This window comes from Hyperoodon ampullatus, assembly GCF_949752795.1.
Source record: "Hyperoodon ampullatus genome assembly, chromosome: 10".
Classification (NCBI taxonomy): domain Eukaryota; kingdom Metazoa; phylum Chordata; class Mammalia; order Artiodactyla; family Ziphiidae; genus Hyperoodon; species Hyperoodon ampullatus.
This window is the reverse complement of record NC_136923.1, coordinates 48356208-48379241: the sequence shown is the minus strand read 5'-3', so window position 1 is coordinate 48379241 and position 23034 is coordinate 48356208. Positions and strand designations below refer to the sequence as shown.

Genomic DNA, 23034 nt, shown 5'->3' with positions numbered 1-23034 from the left:
GGGTCATGGCCTCTCTCAATTCTGTAGTCATCCTCTCTGCTCAGCAGGGGAACTCCTATAGCTGGGGGCTGCCCAGCAGAAGTCAAGCCCCATGTAATCTTTAAGTCTCAAAAGCTTCTTCTTGAGTTTCTTCCCGGGGCCTGGATGAGTAATGTCTACTGAGAAATCAGAAAATACTGTTAGCAGTAGAGGAGAGGTTTGCCTGGATGCCACCTAGCCCACAAGCCAATTTCACCAGTGTCTAGGCAGCAGCCACTAGAGCTACAGGGTCTGCTCTACTCCTCAAGAGGATGGAAGGAGTTGTACTGTATACAAGCAACTTATCCCCATAATAATCACATTACAAACACCTTTATATAATATTTATTGATTTCCCCCAATTATAAAGTTAATATATTTTAATTGTAAAAACTTAAAAAATACAGAAAATGATTAAGAAAAATTACCCCTGGTTCATCTCCAAAGAGATGATCACTGTTTATTAAAGAATTTAAGATATTTCTTTTAAGGAAAAAACCTCCAACCATACTGACAATTATGACTTAAATTTCTTAACTATGGTTTCTTTTTAAGAAAGGACATTACAATGCAAAGTTTTTCATTTGCTTGGTTGGTTTTTTTTAATCACCAAGGACAACAGCATGAACAAAAGACTGCAACCTGAACTGTTTGCTTTTTGAACTCAATTTCTATGTTTCACAATAGTCTTAGGTAGATGTTTCAATATAAGTACATATAGCACCACCTCCTTCTACCATGGTACTCTAAGTTACAGCTACATTATAATTTACTTAAACAGCCCCTATTTATTTATTTTAAAGTGTTTATTTATTTGGTTGTGCCAGGTCTTAGTTGCGGCTTGCTGATTCCTTAGTTGTGTCATGAAAACTCTTAGTTGCAGCATGCATGTGGAATCTAGTTCCCTGACCAGGGATCGAACCCGGGCCCCCTAACCACTGCGCCACCAGGGAAGTCCCCATCCCCTATTTATTAGTCACTGCTTTAGTAAAAGGACTTTTGTTTCCAGTTTATTTTCTTAATAATTGTTAAGATTCTTTTCATGCAAATAGTTTTTTTCTGCTGCTGAGTTATTCCTTTACAATAGTGGGATTACTGATTGAAGGATTTTATGAGTGACATGTATTGCCAAATTGCTTTCTTTTTTTTTCTATTTTATTTTTTAAAATATTTATTTATTTGGCTGCGCCGGGTCTTCATTGCAACATGCAGGATCTTTTAGTTGCAGCATGCAGGATCTAGTTCCCTGACCAGGGATCAACCCGGGCCCCCTGCATTGGGAGCGAGGAATTTTAACCACTGGACCACCAGGGAAGTTCCCCAAATTGCTTTCTAAAAGGACTGCACCAAATGATACCACCACCAACTTAACAGTACCCCTGTATCATAGCCAAGCCAACAGATTTTTTTTAAATTTGTGAGTAAAATAACCTTACCATTTTAGTTGATTATGAAGAAACTGAAATTTTTCTATTCCCCTTTAGATGTCTTATTAGGAAAAAAAGTGCTACATTTCATTAAGTCCCTTTTTGCTGTTACTGAAGTGATCACATACTTTATCCTACATTAACGTACTGGCAAGTTAATGTATACACTGCATCTCTTCAATAATGCAATATTTTCAGTCCTGCAACACATCTTTAATTCTGGAGAATTATTCTTTCCATGACTATCTGAATTCTGCCAGGGAAGAAGGCCCTTAACACTCCTTTCACCTATCTATACGCAAGATTGCCTACTCTGAGTATTGTCATCAGATTGCTGATCAAACTCTAATCGGCCTCCAGCCCTAGACAGCAAAATCTCCTAACAAGGGTTTCCATTCAATGTCCTTTCCCTAGTTCCAAACGTGGCAACGCATCTCCTCCTTCTCCAGGCCCCACGCAGCCCTGCTGCGGGGTCGACCCTGGCCCCTGGGGCGGTCCATGTCCAACCTCCCGCGGGCTAGGCACCCCCATAAGTAGGCGAGAGCCGAGTTTCCGAGGTGGCGGGGCGCGGAGCCGCCTCCGGACAGACAGGGCTGGGATCCCCGAGGGGAGGACGAGGCTACCGGCCCCTGGGATGGCCGCTCCCTCACCACCGACGTTCGCGCCCAAGCCACGCCAACCCCGCTCACCGTGCGCGGAGAAGAAGCCCGGCCGGAGCTCGCCGGCCCTGGAGCAGAAAGCGAGCGGCCGCGACCCCTGCGCCTACCGGCGCGAGAACAATGACCGGACAGGAAGTGCCTGGGGATGGGCTTCCGGCTCCCCAAGTCGCCAGGCCAGCCTCTCTAGGAATCTCGGAGGTGCTGTCTTCTCGTTGGGTGTCCAATATCGCTACCGACCAGTGATGGGGGCAAAAGCGCTTAGAGGAAGAGTGCAGGTGGATTGGGGAACTGAGCCTCAGAGCGCGGGGCATCCCTAGGCCGGGTAAGGCCACTTAACCGAGGCGCGCACCCGACAGCCTGAAGCTACAAAGCATCCATCTGTGGAAGGCCCTGATAATTTTGCCCTAAATGTTCTGGAAATAAACAGTACAGAGAATGGTACAACGAATCCCTGTATCCTCCTTCTGTACTCAACAATTAACACTTTGCTATGTTTGCCTTACCTCTCTATATACTGAAGACATTTTTTTAAGTTGTAATCATCAAAACACTTCATTCCAAATACTTCAATATGCATCCTTCAGTAATAAGAATAATCTCCAAACTAACAATACCATCATTACAGGTAGGAAAATTAACAATAATTCCGTGAAACCATCTAATAACCATTTTCAAATTTCCAACTGTCCTAAAATATATATTTCATAATTTTGTTTTTCCAAAAGTTTCACACACTGCATTTGGTACGGCTCTTCAGTTTTGCTTTTTATTTTGAATTTACAGATTCACAGAAAGTTGCAAAGATAATACCCTTCAACTAGTTTCCCCCAATGGGTACATCTTACATAGTTTAATATTAAAAAATCAGGAAATTGACATTGGTACAATGTGTGTACATTTTGTCATTTTATCATGTGTAGATTTGTGTAACCACCATCACAATCAAGATACACAACTGTTCCCACACCACCAAGGCCTCCCTCAGTGCTACCCCTCCCTCTTCCCCTGCTCCCTCCCACTATCCCCAACCTCTGGCAACCACTTATCTGTATACTTTCATCTGTATACTTTTGTCAATTTAGAATATTATATAAATCTGGCCATACATTTCAGATTGGATTTTTTTCACTCAGCATAATTCTCTTGGGATACACTTGAGTCACTGCAGGTATCAATAGGTCATTCCATTTTATTGCAGAGTAGTATTACATGGTATAGATATACTGCAGTTTGTTTTAACCACCAGTCAGATCTTGACTATTACAAATAAAACTGATTTTAACAGTCACGTACAGGTTTTTTTGTGAACACGAGTTTTCATTTATCTGGGATAAATGCTCAGGAGTGCAAATACTGGGTATATGGCAAGTGCATGTTTGGTTTTATAGGAAACTGCCAAATTATTCCCCAGAGTGGCTGTAACATTTCTCATTCCTGGCAATGTAAAAGATTCAGTTCCTTTGCATCCTTGCCAGCATTTGGTGTTAAAACTTTTTTTAAAAAGCTGATAGCTGTGCAGATTTATTTATTTATTTTTTTTGCGGTACGCGGACCTCTCACTGCCGTGGTCTCTCCCGCCGCGGAGCACAGGCTCCAGACGCGCAGGCCCAGCGGCCATGGCTCACACGCCCAGCCGCTCCGCAGCATGTGGGGGCACGAACGCGCGTCCCCTGCATCGGCAGGCGGACTCCCAACCACTGCGCCACCAGGGAAGCCCTGTGCAGATTTTTAACTTGCATTTCCCTAATGGCTAATGATGTTGAACGTCTTTTCATTTACCATAAATATCTGTTCATGTCTTTTGCCCGTTTTCTAATTGGATCTATTTATTACTGCTGAGTTTTGAGAATTCTTTAGTCTAGATACAAATCCTGTGTTGCATATATGATTTGCAAATATTTTCTCCCAGTCTGTAATGCTTTTTCATCCTCTTTAAAGAGTCTTTTGGAGAGAAAATTATTTTAATTTTGACGAGGTTCAACTTATTTTTTTCCTTTTATGGAGCATGCTTCTGATATGTCTAAGAATTCTTTGCTTAGTCTTAGTTCCTGCTGTGATTTTTATTTTTTGCCTATGGCTATCCAATTGCTGCAACATTTGTTGAAAGGCTATCTCTCCTCTACTGAATTGCTTTTGCACCTGTCAAAAATCCATTGGGCATCTGTGAGTCTATTCCTGGCTCACTATCTTATGGCTCTTTAGTATCTTTTAAAAACAACCCTCTCCTCCACTTTTTATACCTTTCATTATGGAAAATTTCATACATATACAAAAGCAGTACAATGAACTCTCAATATTCACCCAGCATTAACAATTATCACCCCTCCCTTTTTCCTCGTATCTTTTTGAAGAATCCAGTTTTCTTTTTTGGCCGTGCCGCTTGGCTTGTGGGATCTTAGTTCCCCGACCAGAGATCAAACCTGCGCCCTCAGCAGTGAAAGCAAGGAGTCCTAATGACTGGACCGCCAGGGGATTCTCCCAATTTTCTTACACAATATCCCATGTTTTAAACTTGTTTCTCATGGTGTCTTTTATCTTGCTCCTCTGCCTCCTGTACTTCCTGTAAACTGGCAATCAGGTCTAAGAAGCTTGATAAATTCAGGTTATACTTTTGGCTTTATTGCATTACATGTGGAGAGGCACATTATGTGAGTTGTCCCAGTCTTCGCAATGTTACATTTTGTTAAACTGATTAAGAAGTAAATGCCAACTCTCTTCATTGTTAAAGTACATCTTTCCCTGTGTAATTATTACATAATCCGGGGTGATTCTTCTGTATGGACATAAAGCATCTTCATATTCATTACCTCATAACAACTTGGTGAGGTAGATATTCTTCCTTCTGTTTAACAGATAAGGAAATCGAGGCTCCAAGAAATGAAGGCATTTGTCCAAGGAAGAGTGGCAGAATCTGACTCATAGGGTCTTCAGACTTTTAACCTGGACCCCTTCCAGTTTTCACTCTTGGTCCTTTCAGTCTAATGAGGAACCAGCCCTCAAGGAACTTTGGGGTTGAATTAATAACACTTATTATAATCAACACACCACTTCAATGCTGCTAGTATTAGAAAACACAATCCTAATATTAAGGTATTTATACTCCAGTGACAGGACTGGAGTTCTGAGAATTATAACGTAAGATTATCAAATAAAGAATATAGGAAGAAATAAATTTACAAATGTGCAAAAGGGTACAGACTGAATGAATGATTGGTTCAGTGGGAGTAAATGGGCCTGACCACTCAGAGGTGGATTCTGAATTGGTTTAATCAGAGCTTTGAAGGGCTTGGCTCTGTGTAAAAAAACTTATGTAGTAAGTTGAGTGCTGGGACAGAATGTTGTTTCTTAAGTAACAAGCTATTTGTATGTCAGTAATGATGAAATGCTGATTAGAATTCAGAATGACAGGAGCAGGGATAATCAGCTCAAGGGGTGGGGTTAAGGATTTTTTCCTGTCGACAAGGAAAGCAACGTAGGACTGTCCTTCCATTTTGACACTCTACGTCCACTAGTTTTAAAATCCAAAGGTTGAAAAATAAATTGTTTTTCTTGGCATCATACTAATAGCTGGACATACTATTTAATAAGCCAATATTTTTTCCATTAAAACAAACTAATATATTATCTCCCTTAGACATTTAAAAAGCTGTTTTAAAAAGGTCTTTTTTTTTTTTGCGGTACGCGGGCCTCTCACTGTTGTGGCCTCTCCCGTTGCGGAGCACAGGCTCCGGGAACGCAGGCTCAGCGGCCATGGCTCACGGGCCCAGCCACTCCACGGCATGTGGGATCCTCCCGGACCGGGGCACGAACCCGTGTCCCCTGCATCGGCAGGCGGACTCTCAACCACTGCACCACCAGGGAAGCCCTAAAAAGGTCTTTTTAAAGTACAAAATTCCAAAGTTAGCTATCCACCATACTTCCTCTTACTATAAAAATGAATCTTTTGAGGTGCATTAAGTCCTAATATTAACTTAATGAACAAATGTTACATTATGCCATGTTCTAGATTTTGTTCTAGATCATGTTCTTTTATCCAACTTTATTGACAACTAAATTGTTTCATAAAGTACTTTCACATGATCCTTCTACTGAATGCTCACAACAACGCTATGAAGTAGGCATTATACCAATATTTGACTGACAGAGAAACTGAGACTTAGAGGCTGACTTAATAACATCACAGAGCTAGTAAGAGAAAGAGCCAGGACCCAAACCTAGGTTTTCTGATTCCAAATCCAGTGTACTTAAGTTGTCCTCAAACAGCAGACTCTTGCCCACCCAACTCCATGTTTTATATGTCTTAATCATACTGTCTGTAGAGACTTTCTCTAGCAGTAATACTATATTTAAAATGTACAATGTATATAGACCTTTTCAAAAATGTACACTTTTTAATACCAAGATATTTTTGCTGTCATTTACAATGACACCATCACATCTTATAAAACATAACCCAATTTCTTCAGAATCTTTGATCGCTCCAAGGTCCTTTTCCAGGTTCATAACAAATGGTTTGGGACAGAGTATTTAACTAGAATTTGGCTTACGTTTTTGTAGTCTTGAAAGTCTAGATTAACTTTCTTCCTCATGCAACATACTATAAAAGGGTGATCATGATTTTTTTTTTCCTTATAAAAACCATATGCTGCCATTTATCCAACAGTTACTTAAGTAGGCGGGGATTCTATTCCATTTGACACATGATACTAGATTTTCTGAATCTCTGTCTTGGACTCATTGGCATTTTGGAGCCAAGAGAATTCCTCCACAGAATGGATTTTTTGTTGAAGATGAAGGTTTGAAGTCTGAGAGAATTCTTTTTCAGACTCATCACATTCACAGTTTTTTTCATCTGTATGAATTTTCTGATGTACAGTAAGGTTTTTTCTTTGCCTAAAAACTTTACTACAATCATTACACCCATATGGTTTCTCCCCTGTGTGGATTCTCTGGTGGCCAACTAAATTCCTCTTAGAAGTAAAAGATTTTCTACACTTCTCACACTCATATGGTTTCTCCCCAGTGTGCATTCTCTGATGTACAACAAGGTTTTTATTCTGACTGAAATCTTTTCCACACTCATTACATTTATAAGGTTTCTCTCCAGTATGGATTCTTTGATGTACCATAAGATTTCTACTAGAGGTAAGGACTTTTCTACATATATGACATTCATAGGTTTTTTCCCCACTGTGAATTCTTTGATGTTCAATAAGATTTCTGTTGTAAGTAAAGCCCTTCCCACACTCACTACATGCATAGGGCTTCTCACCAGTGTGGATTCTCTGATGGGCTATAAGGTTTGAGCGGTAACTGAAGACTTTCCCACAGTCATTACATTTATAAGACTTTTCCCTTGTGTGAATCCTCTGATGGCCAATGAGGCTTTTCTTCAGAATGAAGCATTTGCCACACTCATTACACTCATAGGGTTTCTCACCACTGTGGATTCTCTTATGTTCAATGAGGTTTCTGTTAGAGCTGAAAGCTCTACCACACTCACTGCATTCAAAGGGCTTTTCCCCAGTGTGGATTCTCCGATGTACGAGCAGGCTTGAATTGTAACTGAAAGCCTTCCCACAATCCTCACATTTGTAGGCTTTCTCCTGTGTATGGAGCTTCTGATGGACCATGAAACTCTTGCTCATAATGAAGGTTTTTCCACATTCTCGACATTCATAGGGCTTTTCCCCATTGTGGAGTCTCTCATGGTCAATGAGGTTTCTGTTAGAACCAAAGACCTTGCCACAGTCTTTACATTCATAGAGATTCTCTCCTGTGTGGAACCTTTGATGTAAAATGAGGCTCTTTTTCAGAATGAAAACTTTCCCACATTCATTACATTCGTAGGGCTTCTCCCCATTGTGGAGTCTCTGATGGTCAAAAAGGTAAGCACTCTGAGTAAAGGCTTTCCCACATTCAGTACATTTATAAGGCTTCTCTCTGCTATGCATCCTCTTATGGTCAATGAGGCTTGACTTAGAAGTGAAAATCTTCCCACATTTTTTACAACCAAAGGTCTTCTTTTCTGTGTGAACTCTCTGGTGTAAGAGGAGGCTTTTGCTTCGAATGAAAACTTTTCCACATTCTTTGCATTTATATGGGTTCTCTGTGCTGTGGAGCCGCTGATGGTCAACAAGGTAAGTGGTCTGGGCAAAGGTTTTTCCACATTCGTCACATTTATAGGGTTTTTCCCCAGAGTGGATTCTCTGGTGCAGAATGAGGCTCTTCTTCAGAATGAAAGCTTTCTGACACTTGTTACATTTATAAGGTTCTTCTCCTTTGTGGAGCCTCTGGTGATCAATGAGGTAAGCATTTTGAGAGAAAACTTTGCCACACTCATTACATTTATAAGGTCTCTCCCCAGAATGGCGCCTTAGATGTATAATAAGGCCTGAGTGCCTATAGAAGCCCTTTCCACACTCCTTACATTTATACGGTTTCTCCCCAGTGTGGATTCTCTGATGGTTTAGAAGATAAGCACTTTGAGAGAAGGCTTTCCCACATTCATTACATTTATAAGGTTTCTCCCCAGAATGGTTCCGTAAATGCATTAGAAGGCTTGAGCGCTGAATAAAGCCTTTTCCACACTCCTTACATTTATGAGGTTTCTCCCCAGTATGGATCCTCCGATGGTTTATAAGATGAGAGATTTTATTGAAATGTTTACAACATATATCACATTTATAAAGCTTCTTTCCTTCAGTGCCTATTAAACTTTCAGAAAAAGCTGAATCTGAAGTTAAGCTTTCTCCAAATTCCTTCCACTTTTGGCCTCGTTTTTCTGGTGGAGTCCTTTTCTTCTTTTCTCGTTCACACAGGGAACCCTTCTTCAGTGTATCTCTTTCCCTTGTTTCATTTCCCCACTGACTTGCTAAAACTTGCCATTCATACTCTTCCTCAAAGTCAAGAACCTGGGGAACACTTCCTTGAAGTCTTTTTGATGTTCCTTTCTGAGAATCTGCTCTTTGAGATAGGCTTGACTTTGATGTCAACTCCTCATTCTCAGTCATAGTCTCCCACTCTGGTAAAAGGAATTAAAAATGCAAATATTATCATATCCCTGTGTTAGTGAGAACAAGATCTTCAAATGACTTTGAAACAAGCCAGAAGGAAACTTTTATATGCATACAAAAAGGAAAAGATTTTTGTTAAATGAGGGTACAAAGCAGAATGCTACTGACAGAATGTTGTAAATGGATTAACATAAAATTCATTCTGAGATACTTCTAAGCTCTTTGCCTTCAGGGAGCAGATGGAAACATAGAAAGGATTCTGAAAAAACAGATGTAAGGAAGAACCAGAGAAAGAACATGGGATCTTTCGTAGGTGGTTCACACCTGAGGCTCAAGAATTTGGAAGGGACAAAAAGAACCATTTGGCTTATAAAGAGCTGTCTTTTTATTTTCTTCTTGCTAGGAAGATGGGAACTCTAAAAGAAAGAAAATATACCGAAAAACTTGGAAGGCAATCTTTAATTTTTGAAGTCAAGTGTATAAACACTTTTTAATTACTTGAAAGCAATTAACCTACAGGGAAAAAATCCATGAAAAAGCAACTTAATGCTTAGAATTCTCCTTCCAAAATTGAGTAACAGAATTTTAAAATTCATTTCACACAAATATCAGGTCTAGGTTAGACTCCCTCACTTAATTAAATATAAAAGAGAAGAAATACAGAACAAAATGAAAAAATAGAGACATTAAAAACCATGAAAACATCTTTAAAATAATGAGGCTAAACTAGTTAACCTCTTTTCTACTCTAACATTCTCAAATATTTTAAAATGTGAAATTATATATATTTTAAATGTTTTGGAAACTTATTTTCACCATCCAAATGTGAGAAAAATTATGAACTAGTTCCCCAAATTATCTAATAAGTAAAATTATGTAAATAATAGTAACATTATCTTCTATTTGAGTATAAAAACACTATTCTTCTACCTAAATAGAGAGAAAAGACATGGGAAAGGAATGTAACTATTTTACTCTATTATGAACTTCTTTAAGTTTATGAGAGTGTGAAAATAGAAAACATCCAATAAATGTTAAAGTGAACTACATTCTTAGATCAGGCCCTCATATCTCATCTCAACTGTCCCTCTCTCTGGATTTTGGGCAGGACTGCCCATCACACTACACTGCTTCACTTGGCAGTAGGGATGGGCATGTGTCCTAGGCCTATCCAATACCAGTACTCCAGTTTCCTTGTCCACAGTGATTGTATCAAGACTGGTTTCACAATTTAAGCAGGATGCTGGTGGAAAGGAAGGTTCTCTTTCTTTAAGGAAGTAGAAGTGTTTTAAGGAATAGAAGTGTTGCAAGTGGTTAAACTGAGATGGAAAATGGTTAAGAAATGAGCAACTTTTATATATACAGTAGCTAATTAGCTGGTTAAATGATCTGAAATTTTAGTATAGAAATCAGACTATGTATGGGCCTATTGAGCTTTAAGGGATTTGGGAGAAAAATATCAGAATGAGAGAGGAAGCTGGTTACTTTCTGCAATCTTTGGTGAAGGCTGCAAGAAAAAGACAGCGTTCCCTACCTCCAATACTGCCCACTCCTCTAATCCATGTCCACTCCATTGCTAATTATCTTTCCAATAAGTATATTTGATCATGTCACTCACCTGCTCAAAACAAATAACTCTTCACTGCTTATAGGATAAAGCACAAATGACTAGAACAGCCCAAGAGCTGCCTTCACCCTATATCTGCCTATTTTTCTGGCTTCACTTCTTGTTAGTACCCTTTATGCCCAGAGACTCTAGGCATGGAAAACTACATAGAGATGCCCAAACATGTCATGTTTTTGCTTGCTTCTCTATCACTGCCCTTGCCCCTTTCTCTTCCCGAATTGCTCTTCCTCATCCCAATTTGCTACCTGCCCAAACCTACAGCCTTAAAAACTAAGTACAAAAGTCACCCCCTGCCCCTGGAATTACCACTGATCTTACATAAATAAAAAAAGGATTATAAAGGAATACCATGAATGATTCTGTGCCAATAAATTGAACAACTTAAGATGAAATGGCTAAAATCGTAGAAAGACACAAACTACTAAAATTGACTCAAGAAGACATAGAAAATCTGAATAGTTCTATAGTAAGTAAAGAAATTAAATCAGTAACCAAAAAACTACCACAAAGAAAAGCCCAGGCCCAGACTGTATGACTGCTGAATTCTACCAAACATTAAAAGAATACCAATTCTTCACAAACTCTTCCAATAAATAGGAAAGGTGGGAACACTTCCCAACTCATTCTATGAGACCAGTATTACCTAGATACCAAAACCAGGCAAAGATATGACAAAAAAAGAGAAAACTACAAACATATCTTATGAATACAGACATAAGAATCCTCAACAAAGTATTAGCTAACTGAATCCAGCAACATATAAAAAAGAATTATACACTATGACCAAGTGGGATTTATCACAGGAATGCAAATGCTGGTATAACATCAGATAATCAATTAATGTAATATACCATATCAACTGTATAAGGGACAAAACTCACATAATCATCTCACAGATACAGAAAAAGTATTTGGCAAAGTCCAAAACTCCTTCATGATAAGAACACTCAACAAAGTAGGAATAGAAGGGAACTTCCTCAACTTGATACAGGACACCTACAAAAAATTTAAAGCTAACATCAAACTTAATGGTGAATGATTGAATGCTTTCCCTCTAGGAGCAGGAACAAGAAAAGGATGTCTGCTCCTGCCACTTCTATGCAACAGTACTGGAGGCTCTAGCCAGGTCAATGGGGCAAAAGAAAGAAATAAAAGGCACCCAGATTGGAAAGGAAGACATAAAACTATCTCTGTTTGCAAAATTTGTATATAGAAAATCCTGAAGAATCTACCAAAAAACTATCAGAACTAAGTAAGTTCAGCAAGGTTGTAGGATAAATATCAATATACAAAAATCAGTGGTATTTCTGTACATTAGCACTGAACAATCAAAAAACAGGAAATTAAGAAATAATAGCATCCGGGAATTCCCTGGTTGTCCAGTTAGGACTTGGCGCTTTCACTGCCAGGGCCCAGGTTCAATCTCTGGTTGGGGAACTAAGATCCTGCAAGCCACACAGTGCAGCCAAAAAAAAAAGAGACCAATATTCCAAAAGTTAAATGGGCAAAGAACAGTACTAGGTAGTTCATAACATATGAAAAGATACTCAACCTGACTAGTAATGAGGGTGCTCATGAAACCAAATTGAAACAGCAATGAGATTTCATTTTTTCACCCTCTGTAAATCCTTCCCTAAACCACCCACCCCTCCCCCACCCTCCCAGTTCTTCCATCTAACCAAGCTCCTATGTGCTCCCGCACTCATGCATACTTTTATTATATAACATTTGTCACACTGTATTGTAATTATTTGTGTAAATGTCTTTTACTCCAACTTGAATGTACTTTATGGCAGGGGCTAAGCTTGATGTGGGAGATACTTAATATTTCTTGAATAATTGCCTTCAAATCCTATTCCAATCTCTTAAATGAACATATACAAGTCTTTTACATATTGAAGAAGTATGTGCAAGCTATCTGGGAGTCTGCTTTTCTACCAGCTTATCAATGCACAGAAACTGAGTGCACAAAACTGTCAAATATGATAGTGTCACAGTCTACCCCAGGTCAAAACACCATGGGCTGTGTAGTACTTTCTCTGTCTGGGGGAATTTGGTCATGCCCAACTTTTAAACATTATAAATCCTTCGCAGGGACTAGATTCTTTAGACACATTACTTATTTTCCCTCTTTCTGAACCATTTCCTTAAGGTAGCCTCCTCAAGTCAGAATTACTAGGTCAAAGAGCATAAACACCTTGGTATCTGCTTGCCCAAAGCCCTAACAGCATTGCAGTTAGAGCATATCTTACTTATTAAAGTTGATTCAAACTTCTCTTCCCTTAAAAGAGTTGGAATAAATAAGGAGTTACATTTTCTTCTTATTTTTTAAATTTAACTCCTACACCCATCTGGAATTTATTTTGGCTTACAGCGTGAGGTATGGATCCATGGTGAGTGCTTTTCATAAAATTAATCAATTAACCCGTAAAGCAGGTTTTAAAGTTCTTCAAAGAAAAGATGAATTATTGAGTAAATAGCATTAGAACTACTGAAAGCCACTTGGGTTAAAAAAAAAAAAAAACAGGCTTCCCTTGTGGCGCAGTGGTTGAGAGTCCACCTGCCGATGCAGGGGACGCGGGTTCGTGCCCCCGTCCGGGAAGATCCCACATGCCGTGGAGCGGCTGGGCCCGTGAGCCATGGCCGCTGAGCCTGCGCGTCCGGAGCCTGTGCTCCGCAACGGGAGAGGCCACAACATAAGAGGCCCGTGTACCTCAAAAAAAAAAAAAAAAAAACAAGCAAACATACAAACTGGATTCCTATGTCATTCTGCATAACAAGATAAACTTTATTTATTTATTTATTTTTTTTGCGGTACACGGGCCTCTTACCATTGTGGCCTCTCCCGTTGCGGAGCACAGGCTCCGGACGCGCAGGCTCAGCGGCCATGGCTCACGGGCCCAGCTGCTCCACGGCATGTGGGATCTTCCCGGACGGGGGCACGAACCCGCGTCCCCTGCATCGGCAGGCGGACTCTCAACCACTGCGCCACCAGGGAAGCCCCAAGATAAACTTTAGATGGACTAAAGCTTAAATGTAAAAACGAAACAATGAAAATGTCTGAAGAAAATACAGGTGATTTAAAAACTAATAATTTTATGGAGAAGGAGACCACAAAGGAAAATATTGCTGTTTGACTACATGAAAGATTTTCTAAGACTTAAAAAATAATGATAATAATAATACCACTGAAAGGCAAACAAATGGGAAAATGTGCAACATGTGACAAAGGGTTAGCAGTTCTAATAAATAAAATATGTAGAAAAGATATGAATAAGCAGAAAATGACCAATAAACATGATAACACTAATAATCAAAGAAATGAAAGAAAAATAAACAAAAGATAGTATTCTTCATCTAGCTAGCAAAGTTTTAAAACAGTGACCAGGGCTTCCCTGGTGGCGCAGTGGTTAAGAGTCCGCCTGCCAATACAGGGCACACGGGTTCGAGCCCTGGTCTTGGAAGATCCCACAAGTTGCGGAGCAACTGGGCCCTGGGCCCATGCGCTATAACTGAGCCTGCGCTCTGGAGCCCGTGAGCCATAGCTAATGAAGCCCGCGTGCCTAGAGCCCATGCTCTGCAACGGGAGAGGCCACCGCAATGAGAGGCCCGCGGACCTCAATGAAGAGCAGCCTCCGCTTGCCACAACTAGAGAAAGCCCGTGTGCAGCAACAAAGACCCAACGCAGCCAAAACAAAATAAAAAAATTTAAAAAACCCCAAAAAACAGTGACCAAATCATAAACACATACAGGGGAAATGGGCCCTCTTGTACTCTTTTTGTATAAGTGTAAATTGGTACATCACTGATAGAAAGCAGTTTGGGAATATGTATCAAAATATAAAATCTACAAAATGTTTTAGCACCACACCATAGCTGAGACACTAAAAGACATATTCTCATATATGTAAAAATATATAGTATAAATTACTATGAACAATAAAAAATTTACTAAGGTTGCTGGGTACAAAATTAATATACAAAAATTAAATATTTTTATGTATGCAAACAATGATCAATTAGAAAACATCAGAAAAGTTTCCTATTTCAAAGAATCAATGTAACCAGAATATGTAAGATCTACCTGAATGCAATTTTAAAACAGGCCTGAAACAGAAAAAGGCAGTATGAACAAATGGAACGATATGTAATGTTCTTGAATAGAAATTCAGTATCATAAAGCTGTCAATGTAAAGCATGATACTCAGACAACGAAATACAAAGCTACTTCCTTCATGGCCTTTCCTAATCCCCAGGAACGGTACTGGTTGCTTTGTCTTCTTCATTTCCATCTCAAGAGGCTTACGTCACTCTATTACCAATTATTTTACTCTGCCTTGTTTATTCTTTTTATGTTCATCTCCCAAATCATGCTACTTAAGGGCAGAATCACGTCATTTCCATAGTTGCCATTACATGGTAGGTGTTTAATGTTTGTTGGAAACATAAATGGCTAACAGTTTTTAAAAAAATACTCTGTTATTAATCAAAGAAATCCACTTGAGAATAGATATTATAACTTAAAAAATTATATTAACAATAATTTAAAAGAATGGGACTACTCAGCAGCAATGAAGGCAGAGCCAAAGGAGTGGTTCTTACGTACAGCTGGTAAGAGCAGAGAGGACTGAGATCACTATGGAAAGCAGTTTGGCAGTATGAAGCAAGGGCCTTAAAACAATTCAAACACTTAGGCCTAGTAACTCTACTTCTAAAAAAAAATGAGAAATAAAAAAAACAAAAACAGGGGCTTCCCTGGTGGCGCAGTGGTTGAGAGTCCGCCTGCTGATGCAGGGGATATGGGTTCATGCCCCGGTCCGGAAGGATCCCACATGCCACAGAGCGGCTGGGGCCGTGAGCCATGGCTGCTGAGCCTGCACGTCTGGAGCCTGGGCTCCGCAACGGGAGAGGCCACAACAGTGAGAGGCCTGCGTACCACACACACACACAAAAAAACCTTAGGCACAGAGATAGATTATTATTATGGCAATTATTTAAAATAAAGAAATGGCTAACTAAATTATGACACAAATTATGCAGCCAATACAGATAACTGTTGCAAAGAATTTGTGATAATACGAGAGTGAGGTGACTGCAAAGAACACAAGCTATAAAACTGTATATATTCATAAATAAACACTCTCAAAACAATGTAAAAAACCTCAAACACACAAAAAAAGCCAGAAAAGTAATATATCAAAATTCTGATAGTAGCTGTTTGCAAATAGTGGGTTAAAATAATTTTTTTTCTCCTAATATTCTGTGTTTTCCAAAATAAGTATGCTACACTATGTTCATAATCAGAAAAACAAAAGCTGGGACTTCCCTGGTGGTCCAGTGGTTAAGAACCTGCACTTCCACTGTAGGGGGAAGAAAAAAAGAAAAGAAAAACAAACAAAAGCTGATGAAATTGGGGGGGAGGGAGACACAAGAGGGAAGAGATATGGGAACATATGTATATGTATAACTGATTCACTTTGTTATAAAGCAGAAACTAACACACCACTGTAAAGCAATTATACTCCAATAAAAACGTTAAAAAAAAAAAAGCTGATGAAGTCAAGGTAAGAATTATGGGAAGAAAATGTCCTTACCTAAGGAAGTCACATTTCCATAATTCTCCAGCATCACATCCCAGTACAAAGCCCTCTGAATTGGGCCCAGACATGCCCATTCCTCTGAAGTGAAGCATACTGATACTTCCTCAAACATCACCAATTCCTGAAATAACAGGTATGTGTGAGATTATCCATGCCCAGGAAGCTCCCCTACTGAAAGGTCCCTTTCACTTCTGGGGAAGACATGTTGTGAGGGCATGAGGTGGGCAAGGGATATCAGGGAGACATAGGAGACCCCACATGAAGTCTGCCTTCCAATAGCATGGACCTTGATTTAGAGATGGGAGCTGACTGGACACCCAAGCCCAAGGATGAGAGATACTCCAGCCACAATTCGGATACTTCAGCCACAATGAAATAGTGAAGATAGGATCTTAGGAAGAAAAGAGGATGCAAATCTTACCTGGGGCTGGGCTGTCAGGAGCATGAGAGCCATTAATTGATTCCTTGGGTTCTCTTCCTGGGAAAGGGCAGAAGCTTCAGGGGCAGGAGAATCTGAAGGAGAAAAAGCTGCATATGAGGTAACTGTTGTTCCTGCCCACTACTCCAAGTCCAATATCTTTATCTTCTATAAACAAGGAATTCAGAAGGACACAGAGCTCCCAGAACTAGGCAACGATGGCTATAAAATGACCTACAAATCTTTTCTGATCCCCACATGCAGGGCTGGAATAGCACAAAGAACAGCAATAGAATGGATAAAGGGGGACTTCCCTGGTGGCACAGTGGATAAGACTCCATGCTCCCAATGCAGGGGGCCCGGGTTCGATCCCTGGTCAGGGAACTAGATCCCACATGCATGCTGCAATTAAGAGTTCACATGCCACAACTAAGGAGCTGGGGAGTCTCAACTAAGGAGCCCCACGAGCCACAACTAAGGAACCCGCGAGCCACAAATAAGACCCAGCGTAACCAAACTAAAAAAAAATTTTTTAATTAAAAAAAAAAAAAAGGGCTTCCCTGGTGCTGCAGTGGTTAAGAATCTGCCTGCCAATGCAGGGGACATGGGTTCAAGCCCTGGTCCCGGAAGATCACACATGCCATGGAGCAACTAAGCTCATGTGCCACTACTACTGAGCCTGCGCTCTAGAGTCTGTGAGCCACAACTACTGAGCCCGCATGCTGCTACTACTGAAGCCCACGTGCCTAGAGCCCATGCTCTGCAACAAGAGAAGCCACCACAATGAAAAGGCCATGCACTGTAACGAAGAATAGTCCCTGCTCGCCGCAACTAGAGAAAGCCCGCACACAGCAACAAAGATCCAACGCAGCCAAAAATAAGTAAATAAAATAAATTAAAAAAAAAAAAAAAAAAAGAATGGATAAAGGGTCAGAGGGACCCAGGAAAGGACAAGAGGGAGAACAAGAAAGAGCTTGGTACCATAAGGGGTTCATATAAGGGCAGGAGAGGAAGCAACTATCTGGGAGTAGGGAGATGATCCACAGTAAGAGTCCTGAGAAAAGTCCAAAGTCATAGCCAGTAAGTTACCATGTTGAGGATCTTGGAGCAAGTTGAACACCACTGGGTCAGTAAGAGGATTTGAGCGAATTTCAGCTGATATGTGGCTGCCAGTGGGTGCATGAGGAAGTGCTATTCCTGGAGTGCTCAGACCCTCCTGGAGAGTGTCCTGATCCTGGACAAGGACTGGAACCTGGGAACAAGCAGAACAAAATAAGCTGACTCTTCTTGTACCTCCAGAAAATGGACTCACCTAACATGGACCTCTTTCTGCCCGTAATCTAGAACTGTGAGATGAGAGTGACCCACCTCAAGTATGGAGCATCAAAACAGCAGTAAAGCTTTGCCTTGAGAACAATGGAGCTGCCCTCTAGCCCCACTCATGGTACTGGTGACCTCTCCCAGAGGAGACTGAACACAACGGTGGAAACAGAAGCCAGACCTGGGTGTGGGTTAAGGAGGGAATGGGAAGTAACAAGCAATTAAGAGCTTCAGACCTCGTTTTAGATTACACCTGGGTTCAATACACTCTTCTACTTATTTACCCCTTTACTTATCCCTTCCTGCTCCAATAGAAGGAACACTACAAGTCTAGACGTTTGCTTTTGTTGCTAACTAGGTGTCTCACCTAAGAGAATGTAGTGAACCTTTTCCTGCCTCCATTTTCTTATCTCTCAAATGAGAAAGATGGATTAGTGATTAGTACTGAAATATGTAGCTCTAAATTCTTCATTTTTATGATTTAAACAAATGAGCCCATCCTTGGTACCACTCCCAAGTTATATTCCAGACTTCTTATATAGAAATGTTTCTAGTGGGCTCCAGATTGACAGAAAGAGATCTGACACATACTAGAAACTATATTAAGATCCCAATTTAATAGCCAAGGATATAAAATCTTATCAGAGGCAAGTATCTCAACCCAATCCCTTGGCTCACAGAATCCCCAGTAGGGGAAAACATGGGGAGGTCTTGCCAGATCTAGAAAGCTTCATTCATGCTTTCCCACTGCCTTTTATACTTCAGGCTTACAACATCACTCCAAACATACTTATACAAACAGTACATATGTTTCTGTTTAGAGGAACACTTACAAACATTACGTTCTTCAGATTCTTGAACCAAACTCAGCATTAGCAAGCATCACCCAAGGAGGCAAAGCAGAGTCAATGCCTTGTGTTGATTCTGAATTGGCCCAAAGACCCCAATCATAAATCCATTTCTCTCAAAAGACATTCTGTGGTCTGAACAGCTCATGAACCTGTTTTAATTAGCATTAGGGTTGCTACTGTGTTATTAATTGTTAATGAAAATCACAGCATCATCCTCTATCCCCTCTGTCCTGGGCCTACTCCCTCCTTCCACCTCAAACTCTTCCCCCTTCCCCTTTCTCACTTTTAGTGCTGGTCCATCGAGGTCTTTCTGCAGCTCCTCTACCAGGGCCACTGCCTCCTCACCACTCCCGGGGCGATGGATCTGCACCCAGGTCCGTATCTCTCCGGGCAGGATGCTCAGGAACTGCTCCAACACCAGCAGCTCAAGGATCTGTGCCTTGGTGCGTGCTTCTGGCCTCAGCCACCGGCGACAGAGCTCCCGGAGCCGGCTCAGTGCCTCCTGGGGTCCAGATGTGTCATGGTAACGTAACTGTCTAAAGTGCAGGTGGGAGGTCTCCCAAACAGAGGAGCTGCTCCCTTGGAAGCTGGTTCCCCACTTCCAGGTATCATCCTTCCCTTTAACAAGGCCCTCTTGTCTCAGAGCACTGTGGGCCCAATTTTCTCTTGTCATTGTTGTTATTTAAGAAAGGCTCCTCTCTAGGGCCCCTCAATCCTTGCTTGCCTTCTTCCTTAGAGCTTGGAGAACATCATCTATAAGACCTCAAGAAATCATTGTTAAAGTTAACCCAGAGGAACAATCAGGTTTTCCAGACCCCAGTTAGCTCTCACTAATGAAGAAACCTCCCTGAATGCAAAGTTCTAGATTCTGGGCCATGCCTCCTCTAACAGAAGCCCGGGCCCAAGGCTCTAGGGACACTAATACGCATGTTACCCAGACCATTGCTCATATCAAAAACATGAAATTCCTTTGGTCTTTTTTTTTTTTGGCTACGTGGCATGTGGGATCTTAGTTCCCCGACCAGGGATCCAAGCCGTGCTCCGTGCATTAGAAGCATGGAGTCTTAACCACTGGACGGCCAGGGAAGTCCCTCCTTTGGTCTTTATTCACAGTTTCTCCTCCACCTAATTACAATAAATCCTTTATCCACCATTCTAACAATGGGCATCCTGGCTACTCCTGTGTGACCTTGAACAAGTTACCTCACTTCTAAGTCTCAGTTTGTTAACCTGTAAAATAGGGGCAACAACAATTCCTATCTTATGGGCTTGTAAGAATTTGATGTGAAATACATTTCAGGCTTTTGAATAGTGCCTGGTATATGGATTCAAATGTTAATCATTATCTTTCTGCAACTACCACCTTTTCCTATGTTCTTAGGCTTCTGCTTTCTAGAAACAGTGCGTTCTTTAGAAATAATATGTATCTTTATTACAAAATGGAAAATCTGTAAAACCAGAAAACACATACAAAACCAAAGAACAATCACTGCTATTGTTCTGGACTACATTCTTCCAGTCCTTTCTCTAACGGGCAATTTGGATCACAAAACTGGATCCAACTGTACTGCTCCATAATTTCACACACATTGTGTTGTGAACACAATATCAAATATTCTTCATCATTATTTTCAAGAGTACATCAGCCCATGGGACTTTCCTGGTGGTGCAGTGGTTAAGAATCTGCCTGCCAATGCAGGGGACATGGGTTTGAGCCCTGGTCCGGGAAGATCCCACATGCCGTGAAGCAGCTAAGCCCGTGTGCCACAACTACTGAGCCTGCGCTCCAGAGCCTGGGAGCCATAACTACTGAGCCCGCGTGCCACAACCACTGAAGCCCGTGTGCCTAGAGCCCGTGCTCCACAACAAAGGGAGGCCACCACAGTGAGAGGCCTGCGCACTGCGGGGAGTAGTGGCCCCCACTCGCTGCAGCTAGAGAAAGCCCGCATGCAGCAACAAGGACCCAACGCAGCCAAAAATAAATAAATAAATAAATAAATTTATTTTTTTAAAAAAGAGTATATCAGCCCATGCATACTTTAGTCCCCTGTTGTTAGACGTTTAGATTATTTATAATTTTCTCCTATGACAAATTCAGCTGCAATGACCATCTTTGCTAATGAATTTTTGGTTACATTTCTGCTTATTTCTTCAGGAAAAATTCCCAGAAAAGAAATTGTTTGGCTGAAAGGTACAAATAGTTTAAACTTTTAAGGTTGTAATAGTTACATTACTATCAGTAACATGTAAGTGTGCCTCATTAATTTTATTTAACACATGGACCCTTAAAATTCATGCTTATAATGGAGCAGAGGAGGCCAAAATATAAACATAATTTCAATATAATGTGTGAGTACAATTAATAGGAGGACATATAAGCACAGTAAGAATTCATGAAGGTAATTTTGGGTTGGGCTGTAAAGAAAAAAAGACCACTGGAGTGTTAGGAAAGCCATTCCAGGAATAAAGAAACTGTAATTTCAAAAGCAAGGGAGAGACAGCACATATAGCTCTGTTAAAAAGGTTCTTTGCAAATCAGAGAAGGAAGTAAACTTTGAGGTAATTTTGTAGAATTAGAGTGAAGAGGTAAACAGAAGCCAATTCTACAGGCTACTGAGAGGCAGCCAGAGGCATCCCAAGTAGCCAGAGTGGCACTGTCAACCAAGCTCCTTCCACAGGAATTACACTCAGCATCTCAGCATCAAGCCACTGTAGATTTAACCTGTGTCTGTGAGCATCTCTGCTTTATCTAGTTTTACTTTGTGCATCTGTTAGCAAGACGCGTCCTAAGGGAACTGCTTCTTTGCTTTACATCATTTCAGCTTATGAAAGGTTTCATAAGAATACTCTACTTTCAGGGATTTCCCTGGTGGTGCAGTGGATAAGACTCCATGCTCCCAATGCAGGGGGCACAGGTTCGATCCCTGGTCAGGGAACTAGATCCCACATGCGTGCTGCAACTAAGAGTTCGCATGCCACAACTAACGAACCTGTTTGCCGCAACTAAGGAGCCCACAGGCCGCAACTAAGGAGCCCGCCTGCCGCAACTAAGACCTGGCGCAACCTAAATTTAAAAAAAAAACAAAAACAAAAATAACCCTACTTTCAGACATTAGGGGAAACCTGTAGTCTAAACAAGTAATTAAAGTTCTAAATTAAGTAGTAGTAGGGATAGAACAATTGAGAAAAACTGAGCAGTTCTTTGGTAACTGATCTAAGGGTGATGGAAAGGAATTTAAAAAAAGGATTTCTATCCCATGTTCACAGATAGGAAGACTCAATATTGTCAATGTTTCAGTGCTTCTCAACTTTACCTATAGATTCAATGCAACTCCAATCAAAATCTCAGCAAGCTATTTTGTGGATATTGACAAACTGATTCTAAAGTTCACATGGAGAGGCAAAAGACCCAGAATAACTAACACAATATTTAAGAAGAAGAACAAAGTTGAGGGATTGACACTACCCGCATCAAAACTTTCTAAAAAGCTACAGTGATGAAGACAGCATGGTACTGGCAAAATTGTAGACAAATCAATGGGACAGAATAGAGAGTCCAGAAATAGACCCACACGAATAGTCAACTGATCTCTGAGAGAGTCAAGGTAATACAATGGAGCAAATATAGTCTTTTTGGCAAATGGTGCTGGTACAACCGGACATTCACATGCAAAAAATGAATCTAGACACAGATTTTACATCTTTCACAAAAATTAACTCAAAATGGATCACAGACCTAAATGTAATATGCAAAACTATAAAATTCCTGGAAGATAACCTAGGAGAAAACCTAGATGATCTTGGGTATGGTGATAGCTTTTTAGATACACACAAAAGGCACGATCCTTGAATGAAATAATTAATAAACTAGACTTCATCAAAACTAAAAAATTCTGCTCTGCAAAAGGCAATGTCAAGAATGAGAAGACAACCCAGGAAGACTGAGAGAAAATACTTGCAAAAGACACACACTATTATCCTTCCTTTGTATATTTTATACAAAGAACTCTTAAAACTTAACAATAAGAAAACAAACAACTCAATTAAAATATGGCCCAAGGGGGAATTCCCTGGTGATCCAGTGGTTAGGACTCAGAG

At 40.6% G+C, this 23034-nt stretch overlaps 1 protein-coding gene across 1 annotated transcript; it reads right to left on the bottom strand.

Moving 5' to 3' along the window:
- Window positions 1-2417: 2417 nt before the first annotated feature.
- On the bottom strand, window positions 2418-19609 carry LOC307058912 (zinc finger protein 197-like; the record flags this gene model as incomplete). The annotated part of the gene is made up of 6 exons (XM_079712615.1): window positions 2418-2517; window positions 4596-4671; window positions 16342-16468; window positions 16769-16860; window positions 17855-18017; window positions 19220-19609. The coding sequence occupies 6 exons, from the start codon at window positions 19607-19609 to the stop codon at window positions 2418-2420; spliced, it is 948 nt and encodes a 315-aa protein (XP_079568741.1).
- Between the last annotated feature and the right edge of the window lie 3425 nt (window positions 19610-23034).